The sequence below is a fragment of the Asparagus officinalis genome, chromosome 7, assembly GCF_001876935.1.
Source record: "Asparagus officinalis chromosome 7, Aspof.V1, whole genome shotgun sequence".
NCBI lineage: Eukaryota > Viridiplantae > Streptophyta > Magnoliopsida > Asparagales > Asparagaceae > Asparagus > Asparagus officinalis.
Genome location: NC_033800.1, coordinates 76458727 through 76472310, shown reverse-complemented (window position 1 = coordinate 76472310; position 13584 = coordinate 76458727). Strand labels below are relative to the sequence as shown.

Sequence of the window (13584 nt, the reverse complement as noted above, 5' to 3'; positions counted from 1 at the left end):
ATGTAGCGCTCTGACGTTCTTGTTGTTTTTTTTTTCTTTTAAATTACTTTTTAGGTAGTTCGGAGTTTCGGAGAACCGCAGGGTGACAGAGTTTTGGCATAGTCGTCATCGCGTATTTTTACTTATAGAGACTCCACTGTAGTTTTGAGTTTCATTCAGACATTAGAGTTTCATATTCATATTATAAAGGCAGTGTGTCTTAGTACGATTTTTAGTTTATTCATGTTGAGATATTTTCATTATTCAGATATCCGATATATATTATAGTTGAGACACGATTCTTTTTATTTATGAGATATCTCTTCTATATCATATCTATTACATTTATTCCCTTTATTTTACCTGTTTTGTACCTGCACTTCTATTTGGTTCCACTAGAGGATATTGGTATGATTGGTAAAACGTGTTTATGCACAGTGTGGGTACATGATAGGTTTGACATCTCTGGTTTCACCTTGGACTGCAGCATTGTGTGAACGTAGGGGCGTCACAGGGTCGTTCTGAAGGTGTTCACGTGGATGTTTGGGGGCCTTCTAAGGGGGCATCATTGGGAGGTAATAGGTATTTGGTTTTCTTTTGTTGGTGGCTGTTCTAGGCGTGTTTGGGTTGCAACTAAATCCCAATTTGAGAAAGTCCTAGTAGTCTCTAACAGATTGAAGAAGTGTAAGATGAACAGAAAGGTGAAGGTACTTCATTTAGGTTTTGATAGGAGGTACAAGATAGACCTGCTTCTGTATTGGAGCCGAGCTCACGGCATTTCGAGTCACTTCGTTGGAAAGGAAATCTTAGGGTAACTAGATAAGGTGACAAATTTGGAGAGTCGTGCCTTGCTGGAGGAGGATCGGTGTTTGTTACCAAGCAATGGTCTGCAGAAGAGTTTCTGGACTGAGGCTTCGACATATTCGAGTCATCTTATTAAAGAGTTGTTAACTGTTGTGATTGGAGGTAAAACTCCATTGGATGTTTGGTCTGCAATTATTATATAATTATTATATGACTATTCTGTTAATCTTGTGATTCTCGTGAATTTACTGATTATTATTTTTATTTTTAGATTGCAAGTTTACTGGTAGCAATTTCATGATTACGAATGTAACTTTTAGACTACATGTTTATTGTTTTTTATTTGTCTTACATGGGTGGTATACTCACCATGATAAGTTGATTCAAGTTTCTCGTGGTTCCATTATCCCGACAATACTAAAGAAACCAAGGAAACTAGTTTACAAGTTGCTCAGTCTCATTATGAACCACACTCGGTACTTATTTCGTGGAAAATCTAAAAATTGCTGGGAGCAAGTTTTTAGTCAGGAAATTGTCTTGCTTCATTTGAGTTTTGCGAACCAAACAAGCTCTAACACAAAGAGGCAATGGAAATTTCAACATCCTTTGATTTTTTTTTTAACTCATAGAATATTACGATAACAAAATTAAATGTCAAAAAGAACATGACAAATTCTGAAAAGAATGAAAGTGACTACCGACCATCATTTAAATGGCGTAAATAAATTATTCCTTAGCACATAATCTATAAAATCATAACTATTGAAATGAAAAGTTTTTAATTTTTTGGGTAAATCAATGGGGGCCGAAGCCCTAAAGTAAAATAAAATTAAAGATTATCAATACGGGCTACGTAAAAGCCTCATCAAAGTATAAACCTATATTCTAAATCTCTATGCCTGTAGGTTCAAGCACATAATTTTTTTGTCATTTGATGTATTAGTATCCGAACAACTATAAACTATCAAAGTATGAAGCTAACGTTTATGTTTAAAATAAAATATAAAAAGACACCTCGCATGTTTCAGTCATTTTCAACTGATCCAACCAAAATCACACTCGGGCCTCTTTCTTTCATCTCCTTTTTCAATCCAACGTCGACGCTTTTGGACTCGAGTCATTGAAGTCGAATCATTAGCTCTTGGACCCAAACAAACCCAAACAACTCTGATAGACTGATATCTCCAAACTCAACAAAAAACCCCTCCACTTTATTATTATTATTATTATTATTAACGGAGCTAAAAAAAGAAAACAGAGCTCAAGTTTGGTCAGTTGTCACTTTATACCGGGGTCCATGCTGAAATTAGTAGGTTGAGAATTTTGGTCTTAAAGTTAATCATGTGAATATACTAGTTGGTACCCTACTTTAAATTTTTCTGTAAATTTGAGAAAATTGGACATAAATCATTTTCAAATGGTGCAAAAGGTTTTTCTGCGAACATTAATTGAATCCCAGAAAATAGAAAGATAATACATCCTTATCATAAGAGATTTCCATTTTTTTTTTTTTTGAAAAGAAGAGATTTCCAATGTTTGAGGCCAAAAATATCACTCTTCTTCGTCTTTTTGCAATGCAACTTTCGTCTTAATACAACTTTGGTCATAATGTCATTTTCGAAAATTCCAGGGTTAAAACTATAATTCGTTCAAGGTTCCGTGCAAATTCACGCTCCTTTATTAATTAAAAAGGGTAAAATTCCGCGTGATTAACTCAACTAATTAATTTTCGAAAAAGATTGACTGACTATAAATCATTTTCTTTGACGACTGAGCATGCCATCTATTACGTCGACCGTTTCTTTTTTTTTTTCCTTCAAGATTATTTTCAAGGGGGTGGAAAATTAAGAAAAAGGACTCGAAAGAGGAGAAATATATGTTGGAGTCCCCAGTGGAGGAGAATGGCGATAAAAACTAGCTCTTCACTTGCTTCCGCTTCCAAAGATTCCTCTTTCTCTCTCTGAAACCTCTCCTCGTCCTCCTTGTTTCTCTCTCTTAACAACTCTTTGATGATGCTTTCAGCTGCTTAGCTAGCGAGGTCGAGGATCCGAAGCGGACGAGCTCGTGGTCGAAGGTACAGAGCTTTGATCTTTTGATCTCTGTGATATTTGTCGGTCTTTTTTTAGGAATTATAGATTGATTACAAGAACTAGGGATTTGATGCTTGAAATGGAATTTTAAATTGAATATAACTTTTTCTGGATATTGGGAATATTCTGGGGCTGGAGAAGTTGAGATGACGCCTTGCTTTTTGACTCTTGATATTATTTTATTAGTATTGTTTAATGACAAGTTGGTTCCTTTTCGAGTTAATTATTTAGTTTCGTGATATGTTAGGTTTAATAGAAGAGTAGCAAAGTTTAAATTTTACTGAATTGATGTAACGTTAATTAGTTTCCTTCAATCATCGGCCTCTGAATTAAAGGGTAACATATGTAAATTTAAGCTTAATTTCAGCTGTTAAGCTTCCCTCTGGAAAAAACTTGGTATCAGCCGAATTTGGTTGAAAGTAGCAGTGAGATTCATGCTTAGGAAATCTCTTTCTTCAGCTAAGATCTAAATTTGCCAATCAAGTAATTTTGGGTACTCGCTGCCTTAGATATCTGCATGATATTGTTGTTGGATTTGTTATATATTGTGTATGGAATCCGTGTACTTATAATAGTTGAGCTTATAGTTTATGCTATATTGCTATGAGGTTGATAGGCTCCGATTGTTCGGTTTGTAAGACTGACGCTATTGGATAATCACAATTGCTTGTGTTTTCAAGCTCAAGATTTCATTTCAGACTCTGGTGTTTGTTGTATACAATGTTCTAAAAACATGTTGAGTTATAAGAATACCTTGAGAATAAGCGCTAAATTTCAGTAAGTTATAAGAATGGCCGCTATCTCAATGCGATATTGAAAGTAAACGAAGGAAGCCCAGAAGACTGGAATCTAGTGGCACCTTACAGATGCATATTTATCACTATGACAGCACATGAGTTTTCAGAGTTAGTATGCTCTTACATTTATTGACATCATGTTAGTATGAATTTGGTGCTCTTCTTCCGAGCCTTCTAAGTTCTTTCCATGGAGGTTCTTTAGTTGATAGCTTAAATTCCAAGATTTGGTATTTAAGCCCTTTGAAAAATTATATACCTTGATATATGCGTTCTGCTCTGGAGGTTTGTTTGAGTTAAAATATAAAAGAGCGTATGCAGGCGTGCGCATGCATGTCACCCTTAAGGGCAGCTAATCATCGACTTTACTGAGATTTCTACGCAACACACCTCTTTGCTGTGATTGTGTCCACATATGAGATTTTACTTGAACTGTTCTTTATGTTCTCAGTTCTTACCCTAGACCACAAGTAACTTTGAACCAAATAAATCCAGAATATTTAGTTAAGGACTGCAGTTTTAGGAGGATGGCTAGATATTATCTTTTCTATTCTTTCATCTACTTGCAAAAGTAACTCTTTTACACTTCTTTGCCTTTGTAATCAGGTTAAACTTCTTGCTTCATCTTGAAGACCTCATAGGAAGATACGTTCCTTTAGATAACCTGCTCTGAACAATGATGAACAAACCCTTAAGGGCAGCTAATCATCGACTTTACTGAGATTTCTACGCAACACACCTCTTTGCTGTGATTGTGTCCACATATGAGATTTTACTTGAACTGTTCTTTATGTTCTCAGTTCTTACCCTAGACCACAAGTAACTTTGAACCAAATAAATCCAGAATATTTAGTTAAGGACTGCAGTTTTAGGAGGATGGCTAGATATTATCTTTTCTATTCTTTCATCTACTTGCAAAAGTAACTCTTTTACACTTCTTTGCCTTTGTAATCAGGTTAAACTTCTTGCTTCATCTTGAAAACCTCATAGGAAGATACGTTCCTTTAGATAACCTGCTCTGAACAATGATGAACAAACCCTTAAGGGCAGCTAATCATCGACTTTACTGAGATTTCTACGCAACACACCTCTTTGCTGTGATTGTGTCCACATATGAGATTTTACTTGAACTGTTCTTTATGTTCTCAGTTCTTACCCTAGACCACAAGTAACTTTGAACCAAATAAATCCAGAATATTTAGTTAAGGACTGCAGTTTTAGGAGGATGGCTAGATATTATCTTTTCTATTCTTTCATCTACTTGCAAAAGTAACTCTTTTACACTTCTTTGCCTTTGTAATCAGGTTAAACTTCTTGCTTCATCTTGAAGACCTCATAGGAAGATACGTTCCTTTAGATAACCTGCTCTGAACAATGATGAACAACTATAAGTTGGGTGTGGAAGTTGTAGGTGCTCATGATCTCATGCCTAAGGATGGGCAGGGTTCAGCCAGTGCCTGCGTTGAGCTTCATTTTGATGGCCAGAAATTCCGTACTACTGTGAAGGAGAAGGACCTCAATCCAGTCTGGAACGAACAGTTTTACTTTAACATCACCGATCCTGTAATTCTCCCTGAACTTGTCCTTGAAGCCTATGTATACAACATAAGCAAAGCCACACATTCCAAGTCCTTCCTCGGGAAAGCTCGAATTGCTGGAACATCATTTGTTCCCTTTGCTGATGCTGTGGTCATGCATTATCCCTTGGAAAAACGTGGGATTTTCTCACGTGTTAGAGGAGAACTTGGGCTTAAAGTTTTCCTCACTGATGACCCCTCCATAAAAGCTTCAAATCCACTTCCAGCAACAGATGCTTTTCTGAATAATGCTTCTCAAGACCAACTTCATCAAGCACAAGCTCAAATCTTCAACCAAAATCCAAACCTTTCTCAAGACAGATTGGAGTCTAGACACAACTTTCGTAGCATCCCTAGAGAGAAACACCACCATGATTCCGCTGCATCAATGGGTGAACCTACAACGTATATGGCTAATGAGATGAAGCCTGCACCACCGCCACCTCAAATTGTAAGGATGTACTCTGCATCTTCATCCCAACCAGCGGACTATGCAATCAAAGAAACAAGCCCTTTTCTTGGTGGGGGACAGATTGTTGGTGGCCGAGTCATTCGTTCCGACAGGCCTTCTAGTACTTATGACCTTGTAGAGCAGATGCATTATCTCTTTGTGCGTGTGGTGAAGGCACGACATCTACCGTCCAAGGATGTTACTGGGAGCCTAGATCCTTTTGTTGAGGTACGGGTTGGAAACTACAAGGGAATCACAAGGCACTTCGAGAAGAACCAGAGCCCTGAATGGAATGAGGTATTTGCATTTGCTAGAGAACGGGTGCAAACCTCAGTTCTTGAAGTTGTAGTCAAAGACAAAGATCTTGTCAAGGATGATTACATTGGCTTTGTACGCTTTGATATGAATGATGTACCAACACGTGTTCCGCCAGATAGTCCTTTGGCTCCCGAGTGGTATCGGCTAGAAGACAAGAAGGGCGAAAAGACGAAGGGGGAGTTGATGCTTGCGGTGTGGATTGGTACTCAAGCTGATGAAGCATTCCCAGATGCGTGGCACTCAGATGCTGTGGCAACTCTTGATTCCTCTGCTCTGCGCTCTCACATCCGGTCGAAGGTCTACCATGCACCAAGGCTGTGGTATGTTCGGGTAAACATCATTGAAGCACAAGATGTCGTCGTACATGACAAGACTCGGTTTCCTGATGTTTATGTTAAGGTGCAGATAGGGAATCAATTCATGAAGACAAAGGTTGTTCAGGCTCGTACGATGAACCCATTTTGGAATGAAGACTTCATGTTTTAATCATCTCTGTAGAAGACCGTGTAGGACCAAACAAAGATGAGATCATTGGGAGAGTTATCATACCACTTCAATCTGTAGAAAAGCGAGCTGATGACAAAATAGTGCACACTCGTTGGTATAACCTTGAAAAACCGGTTGTGATTGATGTCGACCAGTTGAAGAAGGAGAAGTTTTCGAGTCGACTTCATCTCCGAGTCTGTCTTGATGGAGGGTATCATGTGCTAGATGAATCCACCCACTATAGCAGTGATCTCCGACCTACTGCAAAACAGCTATGGAAGCCCTCAATTGGGTTGCTTGAGCTCGGTATTCTCAATGCTTCGGGGCTCCATCCTATGAAAACCCGAGAGGGTAAGGGCACATCAGACACCTACTGTGTAGCCAAGTATGGACAGAAATGGGTTCGCACTCGCACCATCATCAACAGCCTGACCCCAAGGTTCAATGAGCAGTACACATGGGAGGTGTATGATCCATCAACAGTTCTCACTGTAGGTGTATTTGATAACTGCCAGCTTGGTGAAAAGGAGGGTGGAAATGGAAACAGAGATTCAAGAATCGGAAAAGTACGCATCCGGCTCTCCACTTTGGAAACTGGGCGTGTATACACTCACTCATATCCACTTCTAGTTTTACACCCTTCAGGCCTCAAGAAGATGGGCGAGATACATTTAGCAATCCGCTTTTCATCAACATCTTTGGTGAACATGATGTACCTTTACTCTCGGCCGCTGCTTCCTAAGATGCATTATGTCCGGCCTTTAACTGTAATGCAGCTTGACATGCTCCGTCATCAAGCAGTACAGATTGTAGCAGCAAGGATGAGCAGAATGGAGCCACCACTTCGAAAAGAAGTAGTGGAATATATGTCTGATGTTGACTCTCACTTATGGAGCATGCGGAGAAGCAAAGCAAACTTCTTCCGTCTCATGTCAGTGTTCTCTGGAGCCTTTGCAGTTGGCAAATGGTTCGGAGATGTCTGTTCTTGGAAAAACCCGATAACCACAGCACTGGTGCATGTTCTTTTTGTGATGCTCATTTGCTTCCCTGAACTGATACTTCCAACAATATTCCTATATATGTTCTTGATTGGGATCTGGAACTATCGTTATCGGCCTCGTTATCCTCCACACATGAACACCAAAATTTCTCACGCCGAGGCTGTGCACCCAGATGAACTGGATGAGGAGTTCGATACTTTTCCAACTACCAGAAGTCCTGAACTTGTGAGGATGAGGTATGATAGGCTGAGGAGTGTAGCTGGTAGGATTCAGACGGTCGTGGGTGATGTTGCAACTCAAGGGGAGAGGATACAGGCTCTACTTAGCTGGAGGGATCCTAGGGCTACTGCAATCTTTATCCTGTTCTGTCTCTTGGCAGCACTGGTGCTTTATGTGACTCCATTCCAGGTGCTTGCCGTCTTGGCAGGTTTCTACACAATGAGGCATCCAAGGTTCCGGCATCGGTTGCCTTCAGTACCTATAAATTTCTTCCGTCGCTTGCCAGCAAGGACCGACAGTATGCTGTAAATAGGACAGGTCATCTGATGGACGGTACCCTGTCAACTTTAGTTTCAGTTGTGCTTTTAATTGTTGTAGCTGTCTAGACGTCAGGTGAGGACTATGAATAATTATGTGCAAGTCTGTAACTTATGCGCTGTGAAATAGCCTAAATGATCCAGCTTAGTTAGAATCTTTCCGGCTATAAGCTGGTTGCATTTCGAATTGGGTGCATGTCTTTTATTCTGCTTATGAAATAGTTTGGGTAGCCGAGGAAAACTGATTCGATATTGAATTATAATTATATGTTACATCCTGAAGAAGTGACGTTAAAAGAATGTCTCTGGCATTTTGCACATATGCACAAGGCGAGTACACAATACTTTCGTATCTGATCAGTGCAGTTTTGCATATTCATGTCTGATCAGAGTATTTTCAGTCCGACTTGTTACTAATTGGAGTGTTATATGACTTCATAGTTACGTATTATTCTTCAGCAATTATCTACTCAGTCTTCAGGGTGTTACCTTGTCTTACGTGGCGTCGTTAAGTTTTATGCGTTTGCTACAGTGAACTATATGTTTTCTTCCATTTACCGCTTCTGTAAAATGGCAAAATTATTACATCTTGTTTGCATATCTAAGGATTTTTACCACTTCCAATTGACTTAAATTCTTCTTAGTTTGCACACGAGCTAAGAGTAGTTGCACTATTTTAGTCGCTGTTATCCCCTTGAGGACAAATCACTTGATGTCATATTGCATTTTAGATGGTTTCATGTATATGCTGTAAATATCTCCTGATTAATCCAAGAAAGTTGCAGGTCATGATCAGACTGATTATATACTGTTTCAGTATCCAGGGGCTCCACAGAAGTTGGTCAAATGAGGAACAATGTAAATGTTGAAAATTTTTAACGGATGTAGATTTAGATGGATTGTTGACTGCCTTTTTTGCTTTTGAATCCTGTTTGTCCCTCTTTTATTGAATTTAGGTTATGAATATTTGTGAGTATTTTTGGGGCTTCTTTGTGTTAGTTAGGCCGATCTTTGAGTTGGTTAGATATACTGTACGTTTATGTTATTAGTTGGATTTTTCTACTTTTTTGAATGTCTTCTAAGTCAAAATTTAGACCCAATCATTCGGTCTCAATTTTTCAGATTTTATAAGGTGAATAGTCAAGCTGAGATTAAGAGATTTGGAAAACTAAAACTTCTCATGTTCTTTTGCTTGCAAAATTCTAGGAGTAGATGTGGACCTCAGCATTTACGAAGGGAAAGTCCTGATTACTGTACATGTTGCATCTAAATGGTAGCATATTGGCACTTAACATCTAGGGCTTCTTTCTAGCTGTCTTGATGTATTACTACAAATCCTTGTTTGTTGTGAAATACCTTATAGAACTAACGAACTATTCATTGAGATCAGAGAATTTAGAGAGTTAGCGAACTTTTCGTTTCACTCTTCCTTTTTCTTCATGCATTACTATATATCAATATATATATATATATATGGTCAAGTGAATCTGCGGTGACTCCGTAGGCTGGCTCTGAGGATGCGCGATCTGGGCCGTTTATTCAAAACCCCTCAGAGAGATCTGAGCCCTTCGTTGAAAATCTCATCCCCCCAAAATCCCTACCCTTCTCTCATCTCTCCCGCGATCAGCGTCGCCGCCGTCCCCTTGCCCTCGCCATCACCTCCCCTCCTCCTCTCCAGCGCCCGAGATCACCGCAGCTGAGCGTCGCCGCCGGGTCATCGCCGTCTACTCCTCCTCGCCATCGAGCTCAGCCCTCGTCATCAGCCACGCCTCCGACGGCATTCGAGCTCAGCCCTCAGGTTCATCGCCGCCTCCGGAGCTCGACCAAGCCCTCGACGTCTGCCTCACCATCACCTCCCCCCTCCTCTCCACCTCCCGAAATCGCCGCAGCCTGCGCTTGCCGTCCCAGCTCAGTGTTGCCGCCGGCTCATCACACTTCGCCGCTGTCGAGCTCGCCTTCACCGAGGTAAGGCATCAGGTCTAAATTAACGTGTTATTTCTAACTGAAATGCATGTCAGCTAGCTCTAAATTAACGTGTTAGTTTTAACTGAAATGCATGTTAATGCTACCGGGATGCATGTTAGCTCCAATGAAGATGATGTTAGTTCTATTACAAGGCATGTTAGTTCTAGTTGGCGTTCCTGTTAGATCTAGTCTATTTCATGATGGTTCTATCTTCCCTCATGCATATTCCTTGGATCTATCTTCTTCCTTTTAATTTCAGCTCATACATTACTTGGTTTGCAGCACTCACTCTATGGCTACGAGCCGGATAATTTAGAGCTATTTTTGCCATGTATTGTTAAATTGGATATAAACTTTAAATTTGGTTTAAACTATCGTAATGAAATTGTTTAGTGAAATTGAAAGATCAACTTGATGACGTTTTTTGAGCGATTTTGAACTTCTTATATGTGATAATTTGATAGCTTGTATAGACACTCCACCAATTCTCTCACGTGAGGCAACAATGGAAGAAGATAAAAGCCAGGACCATGATCTACTATCTACAACATGGCTTCCCCCTCAGGTGATAATATCTTATTGTTTATAGTGTACTACTAACTAATGACATATACCAAAATAGTTGTCTTTTAGCATGAGTTTTGTTTCTCTATTTTTATAGGCATCCGAGCATGAGGAGAATGGTGATGAGCTTATGGGCGTTGAAAATGGTGAAGATAATTTAAACAGCGTTGATCCATATATCGGAATGGAGTTCTCTACTCATGAGGAAGCTTATAATTTCTACAATGCATACGCCAGACTTAAGGGATTTGGTGTTCGCAAGGGTCACACAGCTTGGTCGAGAAAGAAAGATGCAATCCTATCTAGAATATTTGTATGTGACAAAGAAGGCTTTAAATCTTTAAAAGATAAAAGAGAAGATGGTCGGAATGTAATTCGAAAGTTCGATACAAGATGTGGATGCAACGCAAGGATGGTTATTGGACTTGATAGAAGCACTGAAAAATGGGTGGTCCGAAAGTTAAACAGTAAGCATAATGGTCATCCATTAACCACCCCAACTCGGGTAAAGAAGCACTACTCACATCGGACACTTCATCGAGCTCAATCGACAAAAAGGTTGATAGATACTCTTGACAATCAAGGTTTACGGCCTTCTGCCATTTGTAAGGTTGTAGACGTTGCTCATGGCAATGAACAAGGCTCTCTCACTCAACAAGAATGCCAAGCACAACTTAGACTTAAACGAAGAAACAACGTCGGCCATGAGTGCGTGAACATAGTTCGTCAATTTCAAGAGAAAAAGGTATCTGATCCTCAATTTTACTTTGCACTTGATTTAGAAAATGATGGGACGATGAGAAGTGTTTTTTGGATGGATGGTAGGTCGAGGACTTCTTACTTGCAATTTGGAGATGTTGTTTGCTTTGATGTTACATATAGAACGAATAATTTAAAATTGCCGTTTGCACCATTTACGGGTGTTAACCATCATCGACAGTCTACTCTATTTGGGTGTGCGTTACTGGCCGATGAAACGGAGGAGACGTTTATATGGTTATTTAGCCAATGGTTAAAATGTATGTCGGGTATAGCACCAGTAACAATCATCACTGATCAAGATAAAGCTATGTGTGGTGCTATTCACAAAGTTTTTCCTAAAACTCGCCATCGCTTTTGTTCTTGGCACCTTCGTAGGAATGCCTTACAAAATCTTCAATCAATGCATAATGATTATGGTGAGGATGTTTCTATAAAGTATAACAAATGGTATTGGAGTAAATCAGAAGAAAAATTTGAAAAGCGTTGGGAAGAAATGAGGGACAAATATGGTGCAGATAAAAGGAGTTGGTTAGTAAATTTATACAATCATCAAGATCATTAGGCTCCAGTGTATCTTAAAGACACTTTTACTTCAGGAATGACATCTACTCAGCGGAGTGAGGGAATTAATGCTTTTTTTGATCATTTTGTGAATGTAAATACCGAGTTACATGATTTTGTTAAGCAGTATGATAATGCTGTCAGAGCTCGCCGAGCCACTGAACTTGAGCAAGATTTTAAGTCCACAAACTCAGTTCCTACATTGATAATTGAACATCCCATTGAAAAACAAGCTCGGGAGAATTATATGAAGAATCTGTTTACTATCTTTCAGAAAGAACTCAAGGATAGTTACTCCATGTTTCATGAAAAGTTGTCGAAGGACGGCGCAAGTGCTACTTATGTCGTTTGGAATATAGATAGCGAGGCTGAAAGCAAGAAGATAGTAAAGCATCATGTTGTTTTTGATACATCCAAAGAAAAAAGAATTAAGTGCTCTTGTGCGAGATTTGAGATGGAAGGTATATTATGCAAACATAGCTTGCACATTTTAGTAAAGAAGCAAGTATTAGAAATTCCATCAAGATATATCATGCAACGATGGACAATTAAAGCAAGACATGTTGGTTGCGGAGTTGTTAGAAATTGTATTACAAATAGTGAAGACCAAATATCTATCATTAAACATTGGGCCCTTAGGAGTAGATGTAACAAGGTACTAGAAGATACATTGACTTCAAGTACACTTCATGATAAGTTTAGTGCTTTTTTAGACTCATTTTTTGAAGAAGTTGAGAATTCCAAGATTGAGAAGGAACATAACGACAATGGAAATGAGAGCAATGCCAGCAATAAGATGCCTACTTCATCCATACCCATCTCTATAGAGGAAGCAACTCAAATCACTATTCGTGATCCAGATAAGCCTGTTGCCACGAAGGGACGACCAGCACAGGCTACAAGAATTAAGTCGGGAGTGGAGATAGCACAAGAAAAGAGTATAAAAAAACAAAGATTTTGTGGGTTTTGTAAGGGAAAAGGACATTATATAACGAGTTGTCCTTTAGCTAAGGTATTATACTTAATCTTGATTTAATATTTTTCAATGTCTTTGCATTTGTCATGATAAAGTTGCAATTATTTTTGTAGAACAAAAATGTTGCTGGTGGAGGTCGAAAAAGTTAACGGCATCGCCAAAACAAAGTTTACGGAGGGCCAAAACAAAGCATGTGTTTCGGTTGAATGTTCACAATTTGATTTATTCACTTTTCCCTTAAGATTTATGTATGTATGGATGATAATGTGGTTGTATGGATTAATCATGTATGGATGATAATTTGAATTAATTTTTTCCCCCAGAACAATGAGGAACAAAACAGTATTAAGTGGGTACAAAACGAGCAATTAGTGGGTACTAAACTTGAATAAGTGGGTACAAAAATAAAATCATGGCATTATTAGGTACAAAACTTTCTTAATTAGGTACAAAGCTTGATTAAGTGGGTACAAAACTTTCTTAAGTGGGTACAAAGCTTGATTAAGTGGGTACAATATTTGAATCCAGAGCAAAGAGGTACAAAAGGGTGCCTAAGTAGGTACAAAACGTGTATAAATGGGTACAAAACTTGAATAAGTGTGTACAAAATTTGCAGCAGAATAATGAGGTACAAAACATGGTTAAGTGGGTACAAAACTTGAATAAATGAGTACCAAACTTGATTAAGTGGGTACCAAACTTGATTAAGTGTGTACAAAA

General features: G+C 38.9%; 2 protein-coding genes across 2 annotated transcripts; both read left to right on the top strand.

The window, feature by feature from the left end:
• Nucleotides 2589-8255, top strand: LOC109848054 (FT-interacting protein 1-like). The gene is given in 3 exon segments (XM_020417336.1): nt 2589-2857; nt 4972-6491; nt 6494-8255. Coding segments are annotated over 2 exon segments (2985 nt in total). The 5' UTR covers nt 2589-2857; nt 4972-5041; the 3' UTR covers nt 8029-8255.
• On the top strand, nt 10337-13013 carry LOC109847390 (protein FAR1-RELATED SEQUENCE 5-like). Its single transcript, XM_020416623.1, has 5 exons — nt 10337-10566; nt 10663-11836; nt 11924-12349; nt 12602-12900; nt 12978-13013. The coding sequence occupies exons 1-5, from the start codon at nt 10507-10509 to the stop codon at nt 13011-13013; spliced, it is 1995 nt and encodes a 664-aa protein (XP_020272212.1). The 5' UTR covers nt 10337-10506.